At 33.9% G+C, this 22,618-nt stretch overlaps 4 protein-coding genes across 6 annotated transcripts; 2 read left to right on the forward strand and 2 right to left on the reverse strand.

Moving 5' to 3' along the window:
• Positions 1–984: 984 nt before the first annotated feature.
• LOC110994160 (D-aspartate oxidase) lies at positions 985–4,228 on the reverse strand. The gene is made up of 2 exons (XM_022260676.2): positions 4,099–4,228; positions 985–2,703 (listed from the first exon to the last, which is right to left on the reverse strand). The coding sequence occupies exons 1-2, from the start codon at positions 4,161–4,163 to the stop codon at positions 1,680–1,682; spliced, it is 1,089 nt and encodes a 362-aa protein (XP_022116368.2). The 5' UTR covers positions 4,164–4,228; the 3' UTR covers positions 985–1,679.
• Positions 4,229–4,946: 718 nt separating this feature from the next.
• Positions 4,947–6,237, forward strand: LOC110994162 (protein transport protein sft2). The gene is made up of 3 exons (XM_022260681.2): positions 4,947–5,250; positions 5,350–5,501; positions 5,725–6,237. The coding sequence occupies exons 1-3, from the start codon at positions 5,068–5,070 to the stop codon at positions 5,993–5,995; spliced, it is 606 nt and encodes a 201-aa protein (XP_022116373.2). The 5' UTR covers positions 4,947–5,067; the 3' UTR covers positions 5,996–6,237.
• LOC110994163 lies at positions 5,996–8,545 on the forward strand. Its single transcript, XM_022260682.2, has 3 exons — positions 5,996–6,119; positions 6,871–6,958; positions 7,286–8,545. Exons 1-3 carry the CDS (start codon positions 6,068–6,070, stop codon positions 7,440–7,442), a joined length of 297 nt encoding a protein of 98 aa, XP_022116374.2. The 5' UTR covers positions 5,996–6,067; the 3' UTR covers positions 7,443–8,545.
• Positions 8,546–8,639: 94 nt separating this feature from the next.
• Positions 8,640–22,035, reverse strand: LOC110994158 (fragile X mental retardation syndrome-related protein 1). Of its 3 annotated transcripts, none has more exons than XM_022260673.2 (15): positions 21,917–22,035; positions 21,495–21,547; positions 21,250–21,403; positions 14,788–14,951; positions 13,927–14,094; positions 13,296–13,382; positions 12,932–13,079; positions 12,555–12,698; positions 11,959–12,096; positions 11,656–11,812; positions 11,385–11,478; positions 10,938–11,046; positions 10,575–10,689; positions 9,881–9,958; positions 8,640–9,447 (listed from the first exon to the last, which is right to left on the reverse strand). In XM_022260673.2, the coding sequence occupies exons 1-15, from the start codon at positions 21,965–21,967 to the stop codon at positions 9,323–9,325; spliced, it is 1,785 nt and encodes a 594-aa protein (XP_022116365.1). In that variant the 5' UTR covers positions 21,968–22,035; the 3' UTR covers positions 8,640–9,322. The 3 variants fall into 3 exon arrangements, with proteins under 3 accessions (XP_022116365.1, XP_022116364.1, XP_022116366.1); XM_022260672.2 differs by having other exon boundaries at positions 9,881–9,973; XM_022260674.2 differs by lacking the exon at positions 9,881–9,958.
• Positions 22,036–22,618: the final 583 nt, after the last annotated feature.

Genomic DNA, 22,618 nt, shown 5'->3' on the forward strand with positions numbered 1-22,618 from the left:
GTAACTCCCAATAGAGGTAGGCGAATGCGTTCCCGACTCCAATTTTGAGTGTACGCACTGTGTGATCCCGAGATTAAATTGGCTCTTTATTAAATAAATAAAATCGAACTCATAAAACTGTAAGCATTGATATATAATAATAATAATAGCCTTTATTCATATACATTTTACATTATATATTTTATATACATTTAAACAAATTTCCATTTAAATCCAATTTCGGTGCATCTGTATGCCCTTTTTTGGTAAGGGCCTCCTCCAAATCCCGCCATTCCTCTCTGCACTGTACCACTCTCTGCCATGTACCACCTGTCGTTTCTTTAATGTCAATCCACAATTATTAAATTCAATTCAAACGCGTTATCATACGTGGGTAACACTGAAAATGTTTAGAACTGGCCAATTAGAAACATTGCTAATGAAAACTTTTTTAAAAACAATTTTAGAACTCTTTGGTAACCTAACGTAGTGTATGCATTCATTTGTCATTTGTTTTTGGGAATTGGCGGCAAATCTTAAACTCTTGTTACATGTGAAAATGAACGTAACGCGAGAAATTTTTCAATCAATGGTTTATTATGACTTTCGTTGCGGGCTTACTTAACAACAAAGCTATGTATGATAAGCTGCGATTAGCATTTCTTAATGAAGCTCCATCTCGAGCCACTATTTACAATTGGTTTACCGAGTTTAAGCGTGGACGTTGCAATGTCAATGATGATCCGCGTTAGAGACGACTACAGAAGATGACATTAGACGTAGGGATGGCGTGCGGAGTATTTTGCCTGCTACTAGAATCTATGTAGATTGGAAATTAGAAAAGGCCCTTCTTTTCGCACAACAGCGTAACACAAAACGGCAGCGTCACTTGTATAAGTTAATAATTATTGTCAATCCATTGTATTTTTACAACATTTAATATGTTGCTTGTTGTAAAAAACGAAAAAACATTATTAACAGATTTAGTTCAAATTTTGAAAATCGTTATCTTGATAACGTGATAACCTACGAAAAAGATTGTATACTATAGATTAATAAAAGCCGATATCTATAATGTTGTTCGTAGAAGTTTTTCTAAAAGGGAAGTTGTGTTCACATAACTAACAGCCTTGATTCATTATCCATTATTCGGAATCCCAATTCCCAATCTCAATTCGGGTTAAAAACCGAATGACAGTTTAAATAATTAGGTAACCGTGCATGTAATGCCGTGGAGTAGATTTGTTAAATAGTATATTCGGGTTTCTATTTACCTACTTATAACAGAAGCATTACGTTTTTGTAAAACATTGTTGACATTTGAGCGTTAAGTTAAGATTATTTTAAACCACTATGAACAATATTGATGCTAAGTAGAACAATACCGCGTATCCAGATGCAGCAACTGCCATCTATTGATCGGCAGGATAAGTAACTAATTTACTGAACAATGCCATATATCGGATTGATAACTAACTAATTGATTGAAGACTTTCCGAGAAAAACGTTATCGCCTAAATAATACAGCCAATCTTAGATTTTATCGCAACAAATATAAAGGAAAAAGTGGCAAGAAATATAAAGGAAAGTTTTACCAATTTATGTCATTAAATTTGTAAAACTTACTGTTAAAACTATATAAATGAAATACAACTGTATTCCCACTCTATAATTATTTTTTTAATATTGTGTTTCTAAAATTAAATTTTACTTCTGATACTAGATCTCAATTGATCTAACCCAATCGCTACGGCGTCAATTGCAGTGCCGGGAGCGCACATAACTCCATAGCCCCCATGACCATAGCAGTGAACTACTTTCAAACCATTAAGCAACTCTGATTCCACCCTCACAGGTACTCTATGAGGCCTCAACCCGACCCTTTGCCCTACAATCTCCACATTCTTCAACGCCGGCAATAGCTCAACACATCTCTCCATTATAGCTGCAGCATCATGCTTACAAACTTTGGTGTTATAGCTATCATATTGTCTCACACCTCCAAGGGTTGCTATACCATCCTGTCCTGGAATTATATACGCATCGTAATCGCCGTAAAAAGCAGTCTTCAACCATGGAGCCTTTACCTTAAAGACTTGCCCACGAATTGGAACTAAGTCGTAATCATTGCACAAATATTTCGCTCCCATTCCTGTGCAATTGAATACTAAATCATACTTAGGTAGTGATGAAAAGCTTTCTACCTTCCTTGTGATGATTTTACCGCCTTTAGCCTTAAATGATTTCTCGATCCAGGGTAAGTAGCGATCGCAACCAGTTTTAACAGTTGAGAAATAGGATCCATACTTCCAACCTTCGCTTACGATCTTCAGCTCGTCTTTATCGACTGCCCGGTAAATTGGAACTATGTCCTCAATCAATCTATTTCTTGTAACGTGATAGTTTTCTTTGGAGAATATATAGCTACCGACGGATATAACACCAGCTTCTTCAGCCTCCCGAGTTTTGAGTATGTCCTGCCAAAAGTACCAAGACTTGTCGATCCAACGTTTCGTGATCTCTTGCGTGGGGCCCCGAAAGCTTAGGCCAGGTCGAAAGATCCCTGCAGCAATGTCACTGACTGTTTTCTCTCGAAATTCGTCCGAAATTACAGTAATATCGGCATTTCTAAGTTCATCTTGTAATATTTTGGAAACTGTTAAACCAACAACTCCAGCGCCGAGGATGGCAATTTTTGGCGCGTTTTTGTCCATTTTATTGAATCTGAAATAAGACTTAATGGTTTTAATTGAGTACTAAACCTTTCTGTCGTTAATTTCTTTAGTAATACAACCCGTATTATTTATGATAAGAAATTAAACTTTATTAACAGTTTTGGATAGACGGAGTTAAATTACATTTTCTTCCTATTAAAAAGTGTACAATACAATTTTTTTTTAATTTTATTCTTAATATTGGAATGCTTTAAATAGATAGAGGTGACATGCATAATGTTATATTGTTGTTATTAATTTAGTAAGTATATTTCTGTTGTTATATTGTTTACGATACGCAAATTGCTATCATTACATCTACTTATCACAAGACCGCGAGATAATAATTCGTTTAAATATCCAGTCAAATTAACCAGTTCTCTTGTGATAAGATTAAAACAAGCATTCCTGATAATGTACCATACATTGCCAATATATGACTACTTAGTTTAGGAGGTATATTAGAAATTAATTTCCAATACTACTTAAACAGTTTCGCTCCAAAACTACTTAGACAGTCTTAAAGAGTTACGAATGTACTAAGCTATTCTCAGTGAGAGTTAAGCTTTGTTTCTGACAAATCTGTTGTCAGAAACAAAGAATTAATTAATTATTGAATTTTACAAGCATTCGCCTGTTAAAAATTACATAGCAAAGTGTTCTCAGGCGGACATGTGTCTCTATGATTAAATTAAAATGTTGGTTTTGGTCAATACTCTACACCAGTGTAGAGCAGAGTACGGCCCGGAAAAATCCGGTAAGATGAAGAACGATGAATAAAAAGTAGAATCTACTTGTGATGTTATGATTAAAAGCTTAAAACACACAATGCATTTGTTTTTATAATTCTGGCCCTCCTCTATAATTTCTTTAACTTTATGGCCCGCCAAATGTTAATGGTTACTAGGTATAAGTATCACACCTAATACGCGGATAGAATGGATTGCACCAGGTGCAGAGGAAACCCCGATTTCGCGTAAATCAAATCGTGGGCACCAGTTGTTTTTTTAGTAAACAATATTACATAATATGTATGAATGCAAACGAAAACAATCTAATAATTGTTATGGAAGGTGTATATTATGTCGTGCTAATTACTTAATTAATGCAAACCAACCAACCAATCAATACACGATTTTTAAAGAATGAGGATCTTTAAAAATTACGATACCTACTTTTTAAGTGTCGATCTTAATGTCAAGGTTAACTATAATTATCATTATCAATTGTGTACAAAAATAACGACGTAAAACCTTATATTTAATTTTGATTCCTATTAACAGATTCCCGACCGCCCAGAAAAAACTACAACCAGCTTTCATCTAACGAGAAACTTGATAACAAACAAAGTGAAGACATTCATATCAAGGAAGCTGAGGTAGATTCAGATGCAAGTAGTACTGACCTGGATGAACGAGACACGCGTGGAGTCTGTCCGCCCTGTGCGCACGACCGATACAACAATAACATACGACAAACACACGATGACTTCAGTGACGACACAGACTACGGTACGTAAAAAATTTCGCCAATAACAATATTATTAAATCATACTCAAGGTTTTAATTCCGTAGAATTCTGACAGCTACCATTTTTTGACATGAGATAGCAAACCTTTTTGGCAGGGCGCAAAGTGAAAGGCAAATCGTGTATCCAATTAGACTACCTAAAATGGCACTTTTGGACGTTAGTTTTTCAATTTCAATACATTCACATTTTTGAATTTCAATGAAACATGATGATAAAATTACGATTGTTTGTGATAATGAAATATTTGTTATTTTTGTATTAGGTAACTTGGGTAAGTAAATATTTAGATTTACGTTTTTAGGTGAAGGATAAAAATAATATAATTTTAACATTTTAAAATTTATTTTTTATTTTATATAATTTATTTGTATTAATTAATATAATTTGTCCACAAATGGGTCAAATTTGTCCTTTTTTCGTTGGAGAACTTATTTAGTAGCAACACTTATCAAATGTCAGAATTCCACGGAATGTAAAATCAGAGTATGACAATTTATTTTAACTCTATACTAGACTGACAGTGGGGTCTGGTCAAGACAGATTAACAGTAGTGTATGTAGAAAGTCAAAAACTAAATTTGTATGAAAATGACTACTAGTGTCGACAGTTCGTACCAACTACAGCTGTCATTTTCATACAAATTTAGTTTTCGACTTTCTACATACACTACTGTTAAGCTCGTAAATAATTGGCTACTGTCACATTGATAGAAGGTCAATTGTCAGTTGATGGCTGATTCATTCGTCAACTTTTTCTGTTTAGCGTATTGTTTGGTACAAACATTAATAAGTATTCGCAATTATCCAGAATTATTTTATGCCAATTATTTTAAAATTAAGCAAAAATGGCCACATTGAAATCGGATCTAGACGATTATTTACTTCAAAATGAAAGCCGTCGAAGTTATAAATTCAATTTACCCTTTTCGACGTCAAACTTTTTTACCAGAAGTAATGAGGAATCTCCTACTAGCTCGAGTACTACGGCCTCTTGGTTTGATGAAGTACAGAAGGAATATTTCACACTGGTAAGTTCCATATCATATTAATTACTAAATACTTTGTTTACATATACTAATGGGGTCAGCCAGTAGTAATATTTTGATATAAACATATCATTGTTTCAGAGTCGAACACAGCGATTTATGGGGTTCGGTATCTGTTTATTCTTTGGCATCCTATGTTTCATTTTGTCATTTTTGTATATACCTATTCTTCTACTAAAAGCAAGGAAATTTGCATTGCTGTTTACTCTGGGAAGTCTCTTTTTTATTTTTAGGTAAGTTAAGTAAAATAATAAATTTCGTATGCTATATATAATATAATAAAACCATTTATTTTCTTTAACAAAATTGTATTATACTGGAACAGGTTTGAATTTCACTCTAAATTAGGATCAAAGTTTACATAACTCTTCATCCATTCAATTTTAGCTTACACTGTATTGTTTACATAATGTTATTATAAACACAAGGAACAAACTCTAATTATATTTCAAACAGTTTCAGTTTTCTTTGGGGGCCTTGGTCACACCTCAAATCTCTATTTTCAAAGGAGAAAGCATTATCAACATGTCTGTATGGTTCAACACTAATTGCCACTTTGTATTGTGCATTGCACCTACAAAGTACACCGTTGACAGTCATCTGTGCTGTGGGACAAGTGTTGGCATTGCTTTGGATGATGATGGGATCAATTCCGGGTGGCGCATCTGGAGCAAGATTATTTGGAAGCATGTTTAAATCATCTGTGTCCAACACACTCCCTATATAACACAGATATCTTGTTTGGAATAGCTATGTTGGAAATTCACTTGCCTATTTCTTAGACATGCCTTACTCCTGAATGCTGCTAATTCACATAAAAATGGATGCTGTTAATGTGACCTCTTTCATAGGTACTTAATACCTTGACTGAATTTATAAAACTTTTCATGAATCTTATGGAAACAATTTTTATAACTATTTATCATGTTCTTTACACAATTACACTTTATTGAATATATTAGTCTATAGCTTGTATGATAATAAAAAATGGTGCTGATGGCATTATAGGATACTTTAATTTAACTTTTATCTTTATTTTAATGTAAAAAACGCAATTTTTAACAAAGATTTTTTATCTTTTTATATGTAAGAAGTTAGTTATTATTGCATTTGTATCAGATATGCTCAATTTAAAAAATGTATAAAACATATCAATATAATGGTAATATTTTATTTCTTTACAATTTAAATGCATATTTGTTTTTTCTCTTTTTAAGTTATATGATAATTAAAATGTACATAACTATTGGTTATATTCATTAAAATACCCCAACAAATAAACCTAATGACATAGTATAAGAAACAAAAATTAATTTATTGGTAAAATTAAATTGCTTTAAAACCACAAAATATTATGCTTTTAATATTGAATGTTTCCAAATTACCATTGATTCCTTTGACACCAAAACTGTTATAAAGGATATAATATCAACTGCCTCAATTGCATGTTTCATTTTGATGAATTGGTAAGGGCTATGTTTGAATTATACTGTAACAGTAAATACAGTAAAAATTTTGCTCTACCAAATTTACCACATATATTAAGAAGTATTTTTTATTTCACTCTAATATATTTGGTTTTAAATGAAATGTTTGTTACAGATGAGGCATTGACTTGCAATGTTTGCGACAGATCGTTTCCCTCACGTCGTCTGCTAAGCGACCACCAACAGAAAAAGAGGCACTTTGGGTAATTGTACTCTTTATAGATAGGTATAGATATATTAAAAAAAACAGACTACCTTTGTAACATTTTTGTTTGTGTATGACTATATTCAGATTTGACAAAATAAAATTATGGCTCTGGAAGGCAGAGTAAATACTACGATAAAAAAAAAATTATAAACGAAACATGCAGAATTGCATATAGAACATAGAATACATCTGCTAAGGGTTTACCTATTAAGTACATATCGCTCCTTGATCAAAATAGGTTTATGTTGTGCTAACGTTTTTAAGGTGATAAAAAAAGCATAATGAATATTAGTATTATTGATAAATTAACTTTTTATTGCAGATGTAGCTCGTGCGACAGTCTATTCCCATCCCTGATGGCACTAGAGCACCACAAAGAAGAGTTCCAGCATTGGAGTGACGACTCTTGCTGCGACGCGTCACGACACTCTTCTGACAGCGAGTCGGACGACTGTCGTGATGATGGTAGACTCATATAATGCCGCCATCTCATTATTGCCGGGGACAGACCGCAACACTTGGGCACTTTTGTTTAATAACTGCTAGTATGGAGTACCAAGAAATGAAGATAGTGCCAACTTTTCAGTGGCACTAAAATCCTAATTTCAACTGCTATTAAACAAAATTAATAATCCAAATTTAATATTGAAAAATCCAACGGCAATCTAACAAGCCTCAAGAATTCCATGTTATGTATAAAATTGGACTAAAATGCTTTATAATACAAGGCCTATTGTTCAAAGGATTAAAATGTCAATCATAAAAATATGTACTAAATGTTAATGAAATATAAACTGAAGACTTTACATATCAATGTTTAGCTGTTGCTTTCTGTGAATGTTATTCCCGGCAATAATGCATATTAACGCGTTTACGACTGATGATCTGTAAATATTATATATAATAGTAGCTTGTGAACGATTTGAATATTTTGTGTAACAAACCTGTTTATACAAATCGTTGACGACCTTAAAGTACTGTATATCTGCACTCGCCTTAGTTAGTTTTTAGATATTAAACTGCACATTAATTTACCATATGCCCGGCCCTCATTAAGATAAGCGTAAATAAATAATACTCAAATCATTTTAAATGAATTTATAAAGTAGGCGCTGTTCACATATTTTTCAAGGTGAGGGCAGTTTGTAGCAGTAGATACGTAATGACCGCATAGTATTTGTTTCTTTTTATATCAAAGGTTAAAAATGCTACGAATATTAACTAGAAAGGTATAGATTTTAAACAGGGCAATATACATGTCAGAGAACATAAGGTTTCAAATATTTTTGTATAGAAATATTTCTAACTAGATTAAGATTCATCTTATAAACCTACATTTACTAGTAATTAGAATGTCAATATTTGGTATATGTTGTAAATGTGTTGCCTTCTCTAAATAGGAAATTTATCCATTTTTGTCTAACGTAATTAGTTTTATTTAGAAAATCATAGAGAATGGCATAATGACGCAATATTGTTAATATCTATAGTAAATTATGATATATCAAGGATGTATCATAACAGTATTATAGTTGTAGTGAATTATGTAACTTTGTACAAATAAACTGACCAGTGACATCTTTTTATATTTTTTCAATTTCCTTGGCAAGCTGCTAGTAAGACTAGTATTTTCAGGGCTCCTTTAGTCAACGTGAATGGTAAAAATAAAACCAAAGTTGAAAATATGTACAGAAATGTTATATTTATAGGAGTCGAGTCGCGCGTGGCCTGCTTCGGCTCGGCGCGCTCGGCTCAGTATCGTCCGGGGGAGCGACGTACACATTGTTTAATTTTTCATATAATCGAGTAATCACGAATACAAATCACGAATCTCTTACGAAAGCATAATACGAGTGAGTCTAGTGGCGTGGCGACGCGCTGCGCCCAGCCTAGTGAGTCCAGTCAGTAGAGCCGCCTTCGGCTGAGTCCGTCCGCGTACACCGGTAAACATAGTACGTACGTACTGGACAGGGCGTCACAAACAAGAGTGGCATGCGACACTCGCTTCAATAACATATCAACTCAATGATATCATACAAATAAAAATAAAATCGTACCACACGACGTGACAGCGTCTCGGACGCGATACCGGGACGAGATAGAGGCCTATATCTAGTTAGTCAGAGTCGAAGAAACGCTATAACACACGCAAACCTAAACCGTCGATAGCGTCGCCGCTCGGCGAGCGCGGGGTCGGCCGAGCGAGGAAACTTATAATGAAATGACCTATATGACGAGTGATCCGCTTGGCCGCAGTCGGTGTCAGAATCGAAATGTAAGTTGACGAGACGGGGTCACGGCCGGCCGAAGCGAGAGGTGGGGCCTCGTCCCGTATAGCGACCGACGGCGACCGAGGGCCCTACGCCGTGCCGTTCACGAGCGCCTCGCCTTTGCCTTTGGGCTCGCGCTTGCCTTTGACCGCACCCGCTCGCCCGCCCTCGCCGCCGCCACCGCCGCCGCTCACACCGTTCTTCCACCCGCCGCCTGGAAACATGTTTACTAGCATTATTGCGTGCTGACAAAAAATTAGTTGTAGGTTAGATTTATCTAGGTTTTAATCTGAAAATCTTACATGAAACATAAACAAAAATAATATTTACTAAAGTACAAAGACACTAAACAAACGCTATTAAAACCCCTGTATATTAACTTAAAAAATATAAGGAAGATCAGAGTTAAAAAGACGTGATAGAGCTCATATTTAATCTTAGATAAACCACATATAAAGAGTTAAAAACATAATGTGTTACATTAAATACCACTAACTATTTAAATAGGTTTGTGACTCAAGTTACAGGTGCGTGCATAGTTATCAATGTATGCTTGAGTGCGTATATGTTACATACAATACGTCATAGCGCAGTTATATTTTAATTAATGAGCGTGCAGATAAGTGTAAATGTATGCGTGCGTATACCTCCTTGCTTGCGTCGCCTTCTCCTGGAAGTAGCCGGTTTTCCTTCGGTGTTCTGCGTCCCCTCCGAAGACAGGGATTCTGCACACGTCACCACTACACTACACTACACTACAGCATACTCACTACCACACATGCCCTCTTAAACTATTTAACAAAACCATACTAATTAATATTAAAAAAAACTATTAATAAATTAATTGTTAAAGATATGCCCAAATATCCATCCATAATATATACCCGAAAAATAACTTGTTATTAGCATTTTCTATCAAAAATATTTCATGCAAGCCATGCTAAATTAAAACCCCATCTTAAATTAATTTTAAAATATTAAAAAAAGAGAATCATTAACACATAAATAGCTGTAAGGAAATATTATGCAAAATACTTAGTTTTTTCCAAAAAATATAAAATAGTATACAACTATTAATTACTTTACATCCATGTTATCAAAATAAACAATAAAATTATATACTATATACTAGAATTAAATTTACTATACTATATTTAGCATGTAATATTTTCAGATTTTTCAGTACACATAAAATCTAAGAAAAGAGCAAAATCACCCAAGCAACATGCACTAAGGATGGGTTTCAGAGTCCAGGCCTTACTTTAAATCTGGATAGGTCTTTCATATCCGGTTTGATTCAAATTAACTTGACGTCACGTGCGCGTTGAAACCCTTACGTACCTCGATCGGCGCTGGAGACGTCTTGACTGTCAAGAGGTGAGCTGTCATCATCAGTCTGCCGACGGCCGGGTTCCCTCACTTCGCGACCCTCACGGCCCTCGCGCCGTCTGCCGCTCTACATGAATATCATACGTTAAAATTTACATTCATTCAATTACAATACAGACGCAAGCAAAACAAAAACCTGAAACTGTGATTTTATTGAAAAGCTCATATAAATCATAAATCAGATAATTTAGATAAGATTTTTTTGATCTTCTTTAGATTGAGATTTGTTGAATTTTAGACATTCTCATATGTATGCGTTTAGCATGCTTTGCTACATATTTCTTTAGTAGAAGAAGTACATAGTTCAATACTAACATTTTCCCTCTGGTCTCGTGGAGCGTCCCTTGCATCTCGTGGCGGTCTAGGATGTGCACGCCCGTTCTCTAGTGGGACGCGCCTCTCTTCACCGCGACGCTCACTCGACCTGATGAAACAATTTTGATTCAAATCGCTAAAAGCACATTTCTGAGTATATAATCATGTATCTTTATGTATAACATGAACACTATGTATATCCCTAAAATAAATTCTTAAGCCTAGGAATTAACTACAGAGGTAGAAATTCAATGTTATCTAAGTTTCATATAGATTGTAGTAGCAGGTAGTTTTAGTAGTAATTAACCTCCTAATGAGTTTAATAAATCCTAAAGGATTTATTATACTTATAAATTTTAGTAATAAATTACTAAAATTTAATCAGAATTTCATGAATACCTTTTAAGTCAAATCTATAGAAAATAGCTAGGATTCATTGAAAAATACCTGTTAATTCGCGGCGGCCTCGTCCGCCCGCGGTAAGAACCTTCGCCGCGTTCAGGTCGATCATCTCCTAGTTCCGGTGTCGTGCGTCTGCCGCCTGCAAAGTATAATGTAACTATTCATACCTTGTAATAATTATTAGTTTTGCACAGAAAGGAAATTCAACAGCAGTCGATTTTTACCTTCATGATCCATCTATTATTATTATTATTATTCAACATAATTAAATTTATAAAACAGGTTCTCGATTGGGAGTAACACGTCATTTACGTACCAGGTGGATATCTCTGAGTAGTGGGCGGAGGCCTCATGCGTCGTGCTCTTTGGGCGGGCGCTCCACGCGGAGGCGGGTAAGACACGGAGCTGCCACCCATTACCACGCGCAGCTGCTGGTCTATCTCCTGCTTCTCAGCACGGAGCTGCTCTACTTCCTGAAACACACATTAACTAGTCAATACCAATTTCCTTAACTAATAATCTGATTGATCTTGCTTTATATATGGACTATAGCATCCATTTTAGTCTTAAATTTGAGTGCTTATATTTATAAATATTCATATCGATTATCGACGGTTACCTTGAGATGTGCCACGTGGTACTCCACTAGCACCTTGGCGTCGGAGATGTTCTCCCTCGTACCCACGAACACAAACGGCACCATGCCTTCCTCACGGGGCCCTACCGGTTGCGGCTCATTGTCACCTTCAACTTTCACCTGTACAAGTCACCTCAATTATTATAATAGCTTTGTGACCATCACATGTACATAAAATATTGTCGTCACAAGTTAGCTGGGTTAAGCTTAACCATATTTTGCAAAGCAGGTCTTTTCGCTAGATTAGCAATGATGATTAGCCGAGAGCAGTTTAATACTTTCAACTAAAAATATACAAACAAATTTTAAATAAGTTTTGAAAAATATCTTGTGTATAATACATAATATAAAAAGTTTAATTTTAAATATATTAACAAATCATGGATCAAAACAAAGTTATGTAAAATACAAAAAAATAACAAAATAAATATATATAGAAGTAAAGCTTATAACGATATTTCAAAATAAAGGCTCCCATTTTTTGAATACAGACAAAAAACTATTGTATTTGACTTTTGTTTTTTGTTATACATAAGTTCATTCATCATTTATTATATTTATTAAACGGATATGCTCACCCTGACGACACCAGTCTTGTCCACTATCTCTTGTATAACTTTGCCGTTTTTGCCAATCACCTTCCCCACTAGCTGCCTTGGCACCTTCACCATTTCCTCGGCGTACTCAAGTAGCGCGCGAGCAGTACGGACAGCTTCTGCAGACTGACAGACAAACACAATACATACATAACCATATTTTGCCAGTCCTTTCTAAAGCAATTGGTGCTACAAGCTACTTGTTGGTATTGGTCTAACATTTTGTTTGCTGATTATTTTTTTCTTAAATGGCAAATATGTGTTTTTTAGTGAATGGCATTCCAGATTTCTCAAGACCAAGCACTGAATTTGTTTAATTTCTAGTGATATAGGCTGATTAACAATCAAGTGAATCTCACCTCTCCACAAAGCTTGAAGGTACAAGTGAGTTCTTCCAGCTCGATATTGGTAATTCCCGCAACTTTCCGGGCCTGCTGAATGTTTGCACCGTGCGTGCCAATCGCCAGCCCCATTAAATCTTCGCGGACGCTAAACTCGTCCGTGTACCTGAAACAATACCCATGATAAATAAGCTTGATCCAGTAACTATTCCATATATGTACCAGTATATTCTGTTGGGTCAAAAATAAGTTTTGAATATAGTATCTTAATGGTCAAGTATCTGATTTTGACAAGAGTCCAAAGTTGGATTTGTAATTAATTAAATTATATTAGTAATGTTCTTAATACTATACAAAAAAATAAAACAATTTTAATACGAACCCGCCTTGATTGTGTATTTTAGTTGACTCCAGCTGCCTGGCTGCTTCTTCAGTCTTTTTCAACAATAATAGCTTTTGTGTTAGATTTCTGAAATAATATTTGCATAAAATATTAAGTATGGACATAACTGTGATGCTGTGACAAACTAAATAAAAAAGTATATATAATTTTACTAAGGCATAAATACGTATAAAAAATCTCAATTGATAACTCTGTAGGAAATACATACTACCTATCTGGGCAATATCTCTGAACCCTTGGCCCTGTATTTTCCATTTACTGTAAGCACTAAGTTTGCATAAGCAGTGAGTCGGCTGCTTTAACAACAAACAAGACCTTAAATGTTAACTGAGCAAATAACGTCTTATGGAGTGCTATAATTACATTTTCTTTCTTTATTTTCTCAAATTACTAGAACAAATTATTTTGTTATACATATATTATTTGGTTTTAAAATATAAAAGGAACCGACCATACCAGTATTTGTAGTGAAAATTCATTTATTTGGAACTTATACTTTCTGGTTTTGCTGTGATTTAATTTCCTTAGATACGTGGATTTTTTTTTTAATTTAATTAAAATACGGATATGAAATGTCGATCCGGAAATTCAAGCAAGCTCAGCTATTTACCTGAAATGTATCTCATGGAGCATCTGCGCGCGCTTCTGCGAGGTGTCACACCGAGAGATAACAGCGAGCACGGCGCGCTCGGGCACGTACCAGACAAGTGCCGCGCCGATCGCCTTCTGAAACTCCTTGTGCGCATTCTCCACTTTCGCGCTATGCATATCGTGTAGGCTACAGATTAAAAACTAGAGTTATAAATTGCGTTAAATAAAACACAATATAAAAGCATTCTAAACTTTCATAATTAGGAATGCTAATTACCTTACTTAGGGGCCGTTCATAAAATACGTTCGCATACAGGGGGGGGGGGGGTCTGGCTGAGTGTGACAAGGGGGGAGGGGGTAGGGGGGGGGGTATAGGGCAGCTTGACGTTCGCCGTTTATAATTTTTTGACATGAGCGCTAGCTCTGTGGCGCGACTCTAGCGGCGTTGCGATCCGTCACAACGGGTTTCTTTGTTTTTCCAATACTTGATAGAGTAACGTTTCCACGTACCCTGCGCTCTCGATTCAGTAACAAATGAAAATACTATTTCTCTAGAATTTATCATACTCAGCAGGGGGGGGGTTCTTAGTTTTTGTGACGAAATATTTCTAGGGGGGGGTCCCAAATGTGTGACACAGCGTGACAATGGGGGGGAGGGGGTCAAAAAAAGCTGATTTCAGTGTGACGTATTTTATGAACGGCCCCTTACTAGAATTTAATATTTTAATGAAAGTATCACAGTTTTCTATATAATAAATCTATACATATACATAATTATCATAGGTACTTTTGCAATACCAATATATTGTTTGCATCAACCAGGGCCTCTGTAACTACCATGTAAATAGTGATAACTCTTGAAATATAAAAATATACATACTAGTCTTTAAGGTCTTCAGGCACCGGTATCTCAAACTTGTGAAAGGTGTTCTTATCAATGGGCGTCTTGGTCTGTTTCACCCGCAGTCTGTCATTTGGCACAATCTCTGTATAGCAGTTGTCCCACTCCAGGTATTCTATGACCAGGAATTCACCCCTCATCATCTGTAAATAAAATGATCTAATTAATTTTGAAAAAAAATCCTGTTAACTTTCTTAGGACTGCCAAATGCATACTAACTACTACTGGATGTGACATTTCAATCATACACCATGTAGATTTTATAATGTAATAGTAAGAGTGGTTTAATTCTTTACTAAATATATTTGTTCAGAAATAGTCAATGTGTTTAATACTGTCAACAGTACTTAGGCTGTTATATCTGTCTATCATAAGCTGAGCTGTGTAATCCATTAAAAACTTAACAATAATAATTATTTACAATATAGCTATAAAAACAAAATGGAAAAAGAAAGCCAGATTAAGCTGTAAAATATTTGAGTTATAAAGTATATATACTATATATTTATAAAGTAATGTAGTAAATGTTGCTTCAGGCTATGTTAAGTCTTGACAACAGATTAGCACTCTTAACAAGTATCACTATCAGACAGTTGAAATTGGATGGCAGATGGCTTGAAATACAAAAATATTTATTCTTGAGGTTCCAGGTCCCATTATCAATTCAAATCGAAATCATTTATTCAGGTAGGCACCGTACCTTAATGTACACTTATGAACGTCAAAAAAAGAAATATACATTAAATGAATGCTTCTAATTTTAAATTTACTGCCAGTTCTCAAATCAAGGGTGTAGAACGGAAGGGAAGAACTGGCAATAAACACTCCGCCACTCTTTAATCAAACACCATGTTCCATATGACATCTTGAGTAATAAATTAAAAACAAAGATTTGTCCTCTATCAGCAGGAGGCATGGTGAAATAGGAGCACACACTTACATACTCGTGGGGACAACACGCAAATACGTACTTGTAGCACATAAGGGTAAGAGTATATCAAAGCACTAAGAGAATTGTCTATTCTATAATAAATTTAGTAGCACAATTTAATATAATTAAATTGTGTTCTTACTAAAATACCTTGGATTAGAGTAAACAAAAGAACAGTTGTACACTTACACATATAACTTAAACTATTGGGTCATTGAAAAAATAACAATGCCTAGAACGATGTACAAGGCGTAATTAGTAATTAAATCATAAAGAAAATAAGTTGGATCCAGAGCATAGTCATAATTATCTGACCAGCCAAAATAGGCTAGCTTGTTTAAAAATGTTGGATAGTTGTAAACTTACAAAAAGAGTTTATAGGTATGTACCATACCTATAAACTCTTAGCTATAAAATCATAATCTATACAAGCATTATTAGGCTTGTAATGGAGAAAAGTAAGAGTAAAGATATGTGGATAGAGTATTATTAATTATAATTTACTGGAAATAATAATATGAAATATTAGTCATATTTGTATATGGCCAAATCAAATATTCCAATAACACCACCTAAAATTTCACTTTTAAACATAAAAAAAAGATAATTCTAGTTGCCCCCTTCAAAAGATAGTTTCGTGTGGAAGAGAATGGGCAAGAAACTCCACATTTACTCTTTTAAAATAGAATTTACAATATTACTGTATACATTAGTTAAATAATTATAAGTGAAGACAATGTACTCCCAGAATAAAACTACTATACAGGTCTATTACCCAATAAAAGTAAAACAATATCCGTATGAAAGTTTCACTAAATTTAATTCATATTAATTTGAAGCTGCTAAAAATTAGTTTAAGTCGCGTGCGTAGAACGCGTAAAACATTTTTCATGTATAATCCGCTAGAATCTTAATCTAGTGGGCGGTTAAAAATGCGTATTTAAAGATTTCAGCGTGTCCTAGTTCTCACTCAAGGTTGCCGCAGAATGTTGCGGCATGCAGTAAACGAAATAGTAACTTATTGGTCTCCTCGTTAGACAAAATAACATGGCATAACCAAAAAACAATCGATTTATGGTGGATGTCTCTATATATATTATATATTTTAAAACATTAGACGCCGAAATGGGCAACGATTTACGAAAATGTATTTAGTTCAAATAACAAAATGACACTTGCCACTGGAGCGTTTTCATATATATACAAGCTGCCCCGGCGAACTTTGTTCCGCCTTAATGGCAATAAATAAGCAGTTTGTTTTTTTTATTGGAAAAAATACATAAAAATTAAATACCTACATTAATCATTCATTATTATTTCTGTATTTTAGTACATAGGTTGTTCTTCACTTAAGTACCTTGTGATACACGACATTTTTTGTTTTATTATCAGGCGCAAAAACAAACAACGCTGATGGTCTTCCGACCCGTGAACATGCCACGTATAATTGACCATGGGAAAAACATGAATGTTCTAGATTTAAACCACAAACTTTTAAGGATTGGCCTTGTGATTTGTTGATGGTCATGGCAAATGCAAGACGTATCGGAAATTGAAGTCTTTTAAATTCAAACGGCATATCGGTTGGGATCATCGGGATCCTCGGAATAAGAACTTCCTCACCTTTGAGATTTCCTATCATTATCGTAGCGTAAATTACATTGTTCTTCAATTTTCTAACCACCAAACGCATACCGTTGCAAAACTGTGCAACGGTTGGTTTATGTTTCGAAGCATGATTACTACGGAGCCAACCTTTAGGCGTAAATTGTGCGGTGGTAAGCCAGGCACGTCCAAAGAGTTTAAAAATTCAATGGGATAGTTGGTGGCTTCATCTTCATTTGTGACGCAGTCAATAGATTTGAATGAAGCATTGTTCCAATGATCTTATTTTGAATTATGTAGTTCAGGTCATCTACATCTTTATTCTTAGCCGCTAAAATTGCTCGCTCACTCAACCATTCATTATTTTTGTAGTTAGAAATAATGTTTGGAAACACATTGTTAATAAGTTCGTCTTTTGATTCCATTCATCGACAGGTACTTGACCATTACCGATAGTCAGCAATTGCTCCGAGAAATCTTCAGCAGATGTATCATTAAGCAATGTAACTCTCATGTTTGTTGTCAGCTGCAGTTTCTTCACATAGCGCCATAGGTTTGACGATTTGAGGCAAGTGTTTATTTCGTCGACAGCCGTAGATCTTGGAATTACTGGCAGTATTTGGCGGAAATCGCCAGACAGTAAAATCATTGCTCCTCCAAAACATCTTGAGTCATTGCGTAAATCTTTTAATGTTCGGTTAAGTGCTTCTAATGCACGTTTATGCGCCATTGTGCATTCGTCCCAGATGATGATTTTCGATGCCGCTAAAACTTTTGCCATTGCTGAGTGTTTTGCAATATTACACGTTGGTTCTTCAATAGTTTGAAGATTTAACGGTAATTTTAATTCTGAATGAGCCGTACGGCATCCTTCTAACAATGTGACTGCTATTTCAGAAGAAGCAACTGCAACCGCTATGTTGGATCTCGCCCGAACAGTTGCTAAAACTAATGACATGAGGAATGTCTTGCCATTTTCATCATCGTTTGCCTTCATTAAAGTATCATAAACTTGCTGGTAATTCAACAGGGTTACATTCGTTTGAACTACTAAGTCTAATTCCTGGTGATCATATTCACGTTCCCGCTCCAATACTCGATTAAATGCGTCTTTCGACAACAACAACAAATAGAAACATTAATCATTCTTTGGATGAACTGAATACATACGACCATGTCGAGTTTTATAGTTCTCTTCACTGTTTATACGAATGGGCAATGGCACTATCATTACATTTAATTATTTATTTAATAGAAATATTTTGAATATTGATTTCTTACAAATATCAAATTATCATATATACGTCATTACATAGCTGTCATTATACGTCAATTACATAGCTATCATTTGCGTTTTATTATTCTTTTTTGTTATACCACGTTTTATAGTGACTGACGTTTCATGTCAAGTCCCACGGGAACGCTGCCGAACGGGATAAAAAGTATCCTATGTCCGTCTCCTGGCTCTAAGCTACCTCCATTCCAATTTTCACCCAAATCTGTTCTTCCGTTCTTGAGTTATAAGTGGTGTAACTAACACGACTTTCTTTTATATATATAGATTTTTATATTAAGTCAATATTATATTCTTAATTATTCGAAAATACATTCAAATAATAGAGTAAAATAATGAATCATTCACGTTTGTAGATCTATTTTTAGAACTATGATGAAATATTGATTTACCATTAGATATATGTGTATATAATAGGCAATTTATTCATGTAGTTATACATAGTATTAAATCTACCGCTTTAACGGCTTAGTAGCTTAAATAAAGACATTCTGCATAGCTCTTGTATGAGTGATCTTCAGCAAAGACAATGATTTTGATTTGGAAAGCACTCAAAGCTGCCATTAATCACCAAATTGCCTATCAAAAATGTATGCAACTTACAGCCTTAGCCTTATGCTTCATTACTAAATGATAGTATTATTCCATATATAGAATAAATAATCTTTATCAAAGATTAGACAAAAGATGAGATTCTGAATAAATTAAGAAAATTGTAGGGCCATTAGCCATATAGCCAGGCAACTAAAAGAAAACAGGTTCATAGGAAGGCTATAAACATATTACTGTTGACATTTTTTTTTGTCAAAACCAAACATAAAATAAAAACTATAATCACGATAAAAAATATATATATATATAGGTACTCTAAACGAGACCCAATTATTGCAAATAAAAAAGCTTTTAGCTTACAAATGGCATCACATTTTAATTGATTTGTTTTCTAAGTAAAAAATTTTGTTAGTATGGGGTTTAAAAGGAATCTAATTACTCGAATAGTTTAGAAAAGTTGTATTATAATAGCTTTCATGTGAGTTTTGCTGAAAACAAATTATATAACTTAACTCAATTGTGATATCTGGAATACAGGAAATCTTTAAATTTGCTTGATAAAGCTAAATTGTCCTGAATTGTAAATTAGGTTTCCATTAACATTATTTTTGAGATTCAATACAATATTTACTTGTTACACTGATCTACTAAGATTTTATAAGACATAATATACTTTTTTTTAAATAAACATACATATAGCTCCAATATCAAACATCTTTGCTCTTATATATACATATATATAGATAGTTACTACATTTTTCAATTTAATCTACATGGAATTATAAAATCACATTTTTTGTATTCCCTATATCAAGTGGTTCTGTTGATGGATTAATTATTCAGAATCACTAATGAAATAAAATAATATCACTTTTTCCACGTCATTAAAATGCAGCAATGTATTTCAATATCATAAAGTTCTTATAGAAAATTTATTTAACAGTAAGATAAATTTCAGTTATTTGCTTATGTTTCAATAGATTTGGGTAACAACAGTTTTAATGTATTTTTATCAGTTTATATATAACAAATATTGTTCTACCAATAAAAAAAAACAGAATTCAGACCAATAGCTTGTGTGTCAGTAATTTCCAATATGATTCCAAAATGTTTCCAACATGATGATGTTATCAATTAAAATTTATCAATCAAGAAACTATTAATTACAAGTTACTGATTGTAAAACATGAAATCTTAAATGGATAGTAAATCCATTAGGGTATTTCTTTTAATTCGTTTTAAACAGAATATACAGAAATAACATTTAAGATTTTTTCAAAGTTTTATTTTATTTTACAATTTTAGGGAAACTTACAGCTAAAAAAGGTTCAATTCATCAAATCAGTTTCCACATTTAGGTATTTTTACATACTAATGCTAAATTAATCATTCAAAGTATTGATCATATAGGGCTTTCTTCATTCTAGTAACACTAGTGCAGAATTAATCCAAATCAACCTCCCGACATGCCCCATTAAAGGAACGATACACTCGGAATAGGTATGAATTTTGTCTATATAGTTCTTACTATAGGGACATATAATAAATCTGGCCTAGTAGTAAAAATGATAGATATTTTTCTACACTCAGCCAAAGCCAAAATATGAATTTTTTGCAGCGAGTATGTCAGACAGATAACAGTTAGATTTAAATTGTATGTACCTTAAGAATTTTCTTTGTATATAATTTCAAGGCAGTCTATATAAACATTATATATTGACTACTTTATTGTGCACCAATAGTTAATACAATTTGTATTATTATTTATGTAATTCTGATTAACTGTATCTGACTGTAACTGATCATTAAACCAAAAGATTAAAAAAACAAATTCTAACTAAAAAAGATTTTTATAGTGTGTTGTAACAAAAATTTCCAGTTTAAAATATAAATCTAAGAATGGTGAAACAAAAGAACTTAAATTTACTTAGTTCAAATTGTGTTTCTTTTTATACTTATTAAATGGAGACAAAGTCAGTCTTATTTAACATAAAAAATAATAATAAGAGGAATTAAACAATCTAACGGATACCTACACATAATATTTAAAAATATCTACCTTGATATTTGCAGTCCACCACCCACATGCTTCCTTCTCATTTGATCTCGCTAAAACTTCCACCTCTTGATTAACCACAAATTCTGTCTGTTTGTTTGTATCTTTAGGTGGCAAGAAGACTTGCGAAAATGGGAACTTTGATTCTGGCTGCCAGCTGCAACATTGAAACAATGTAAATAGCGGCGAGCGTATTATAACCAAATATTAGACAAACGCTTTAAAAAACCTTTACATTGGTTACTTACTCATTTTCAAAAGCTACGAGAACCTCGTTGTCGAGCACGTCGGTGACAATGGCCTAAAATAAAAAAGGATTTATAAAACATTGATGCTACCTTACAGATGGTAATGCTCAAGAAACAAGATGTTTCTTTGTTCCACCAGGCAAAATATCGCTCTAATATAATTTTGCGGCAAGAGCTCGATGTCGATTTCACAATTCCTGTTAAAAATATTAAAGTTAGCAGGAATAAAACACATAGAAAAATCACGCCCTGTCAGGCGGACATGGCGTCCATTCCAGCCGCGATCATCTTCCCGGACAAAATATTTTTGTAAGTATATGACTAAAGATGAAAACCATAGCGTAAGAAATCTAAATATGATTAACAGGAATTGAATGTACGTCTTTTCACTTAAACTAAGGCGTACTTCACGATTTACAAACCTTATAATAAGCACCATTTTCACCGTACACCTCGACCGACAAATCCTCCATTTTGATTTGAAAGCGTATTTGGCGTTTTCAGTACAAGAATGAAGCACCAAATGATTTTAAGGACCAATCATAATTTAGAACAACGGCATAGACAAGTTAGTTTGTTTTTCTGTTTATTACTGGCAATCTATAAGTAAAACACCGCGACATTTAAAATGCAGTTCATTAATTATTTGGTTACATGTACAAAAACGATAAAGATATCAGTATGTTAATAGTTTTATGGTAGTATTTAGAGTTGAGAACCTTTTCTCTAAGCAAGATTCCGTTATAATGAATTGGATTTGTTATAACTTTTTAGCAATAATATTTATTAATGACACTTAGCGCGAACTATGACTGCTGTATCCATCCGTATAGAATCCAATATAGTTTTGACATGCGGAAGTCACACTTAGTGCTAATTCTCGTTTCTAAATCTTACCTTTGGTCTCATTAAATAATTTAAAGCTAGTTATTATAACCTTTCTTCATTTCATTTTTTTGTACAATTTTAACTTGCTCAATCCTTTATTTCTTCCTCTAGATTTAATAATTGCTCAATGTTTACGTTTTGAGCCTATTCCAAATTTTACTGATTTTCAGTTTTATCGGTTGCCTATTTTATTTAGGTACGGTCGAATTACCTTACCTTGGCCTACCTTAACCAAA

Source organism: Pieris rapae, chromosome 17, assembly GCF_905147795.1.
Source record: "Pieris rapae chromosome 17, ilPieRapa1.1, whole genome shotgun sequence".
Classification (NCBI taxonomy): domain Eukaryota; kingdom Metazoa; phylum Arthropoda; class Insecta; order Lepidoptera; family Pieridae; genus Pieris; species Pieris rapae.

Excerpts from the sequence above, each read along its gene's own strand:
- LOC110994160 (XM_022260676.2), bottom strand. The coding sequence starts at position 4,163 with ATGTTATTGTTGTATCGGTCGTGCGCACAGGGCGGACAGACTCCACGC. Across the intron at positions 2,704-4,098 it reads CGCGTGTCTCGTTCATCCAG|ATTCAATAAAATGGACAAAA; the intron begins GTCAGTACTACT and ends GTCTTATTTCAG.
- LOC110994163 (XM_022260682.2), top strand. The coding sequence starts at position 6,068 with ATGCTGCTAATTCACATAAAAATGGATGCTGTTAATGTGACCTCTTTC. Across the intron at positions 6,120-6,870 it reads TAATGTGACCTCTTTCATAG|ATGAGGCATTGACTTGCAAT; the intron begins GTACTTAATACC and ends TGTTTGTTACAG. Across the intron at positions 6,959-7,285 it reads CAGAAAAAGAGGCACTTTGG|ATGTAGCTCGTGCGACAGTC; the intron begins GTAATTGTACTC and ends TTTTTATTGCAG.
- LOC110994158 (XM_022260672.2), bottom strand. The coding sequence starts at position 21,967 with ATGGAGGATTTGTCGGTCGAGGTGTACGGTGAAAATGGTGCTTATTAT. Across the intron at positions 14,095-14,787 it reads CCTGAAGACCTTAAAGACTA|CCTACACGATATGCATAGCG; the intron begins GTATGTATATTT and ends TTTAATCTGTAG. Across the intron at positions 13,383-13,926 it reads CTCCATGAGATACATTTCAG|AAATCTAACACAAAAGCTAT; the intron begins GTAAATAGCTGA and ends ATATTATTTCAG.
- LOC110994162 (XM_022260681.2), top strand. The coding sequence starts at position 5,068 with ATGGCCACATTGAAATCGGATCTAGACGATTATTTACTTCAAAATGAA. Across the intron at positions 5,251-5,349 it reads AGAAGGAATATTTCACACTG|AGTCGAACACAGCGATTTAT; the intron begins GTAAGTTCCATA and ends TCATTGTTTCAG. Across the intron at positions 5,502-5,724 it reads AGTCTCTTTTTTATTTTTAG|TTTCAGTTTTCTTTGGGGGC; the intron begins GTAAGTTAAGTA and ends TATTTCAAACAG.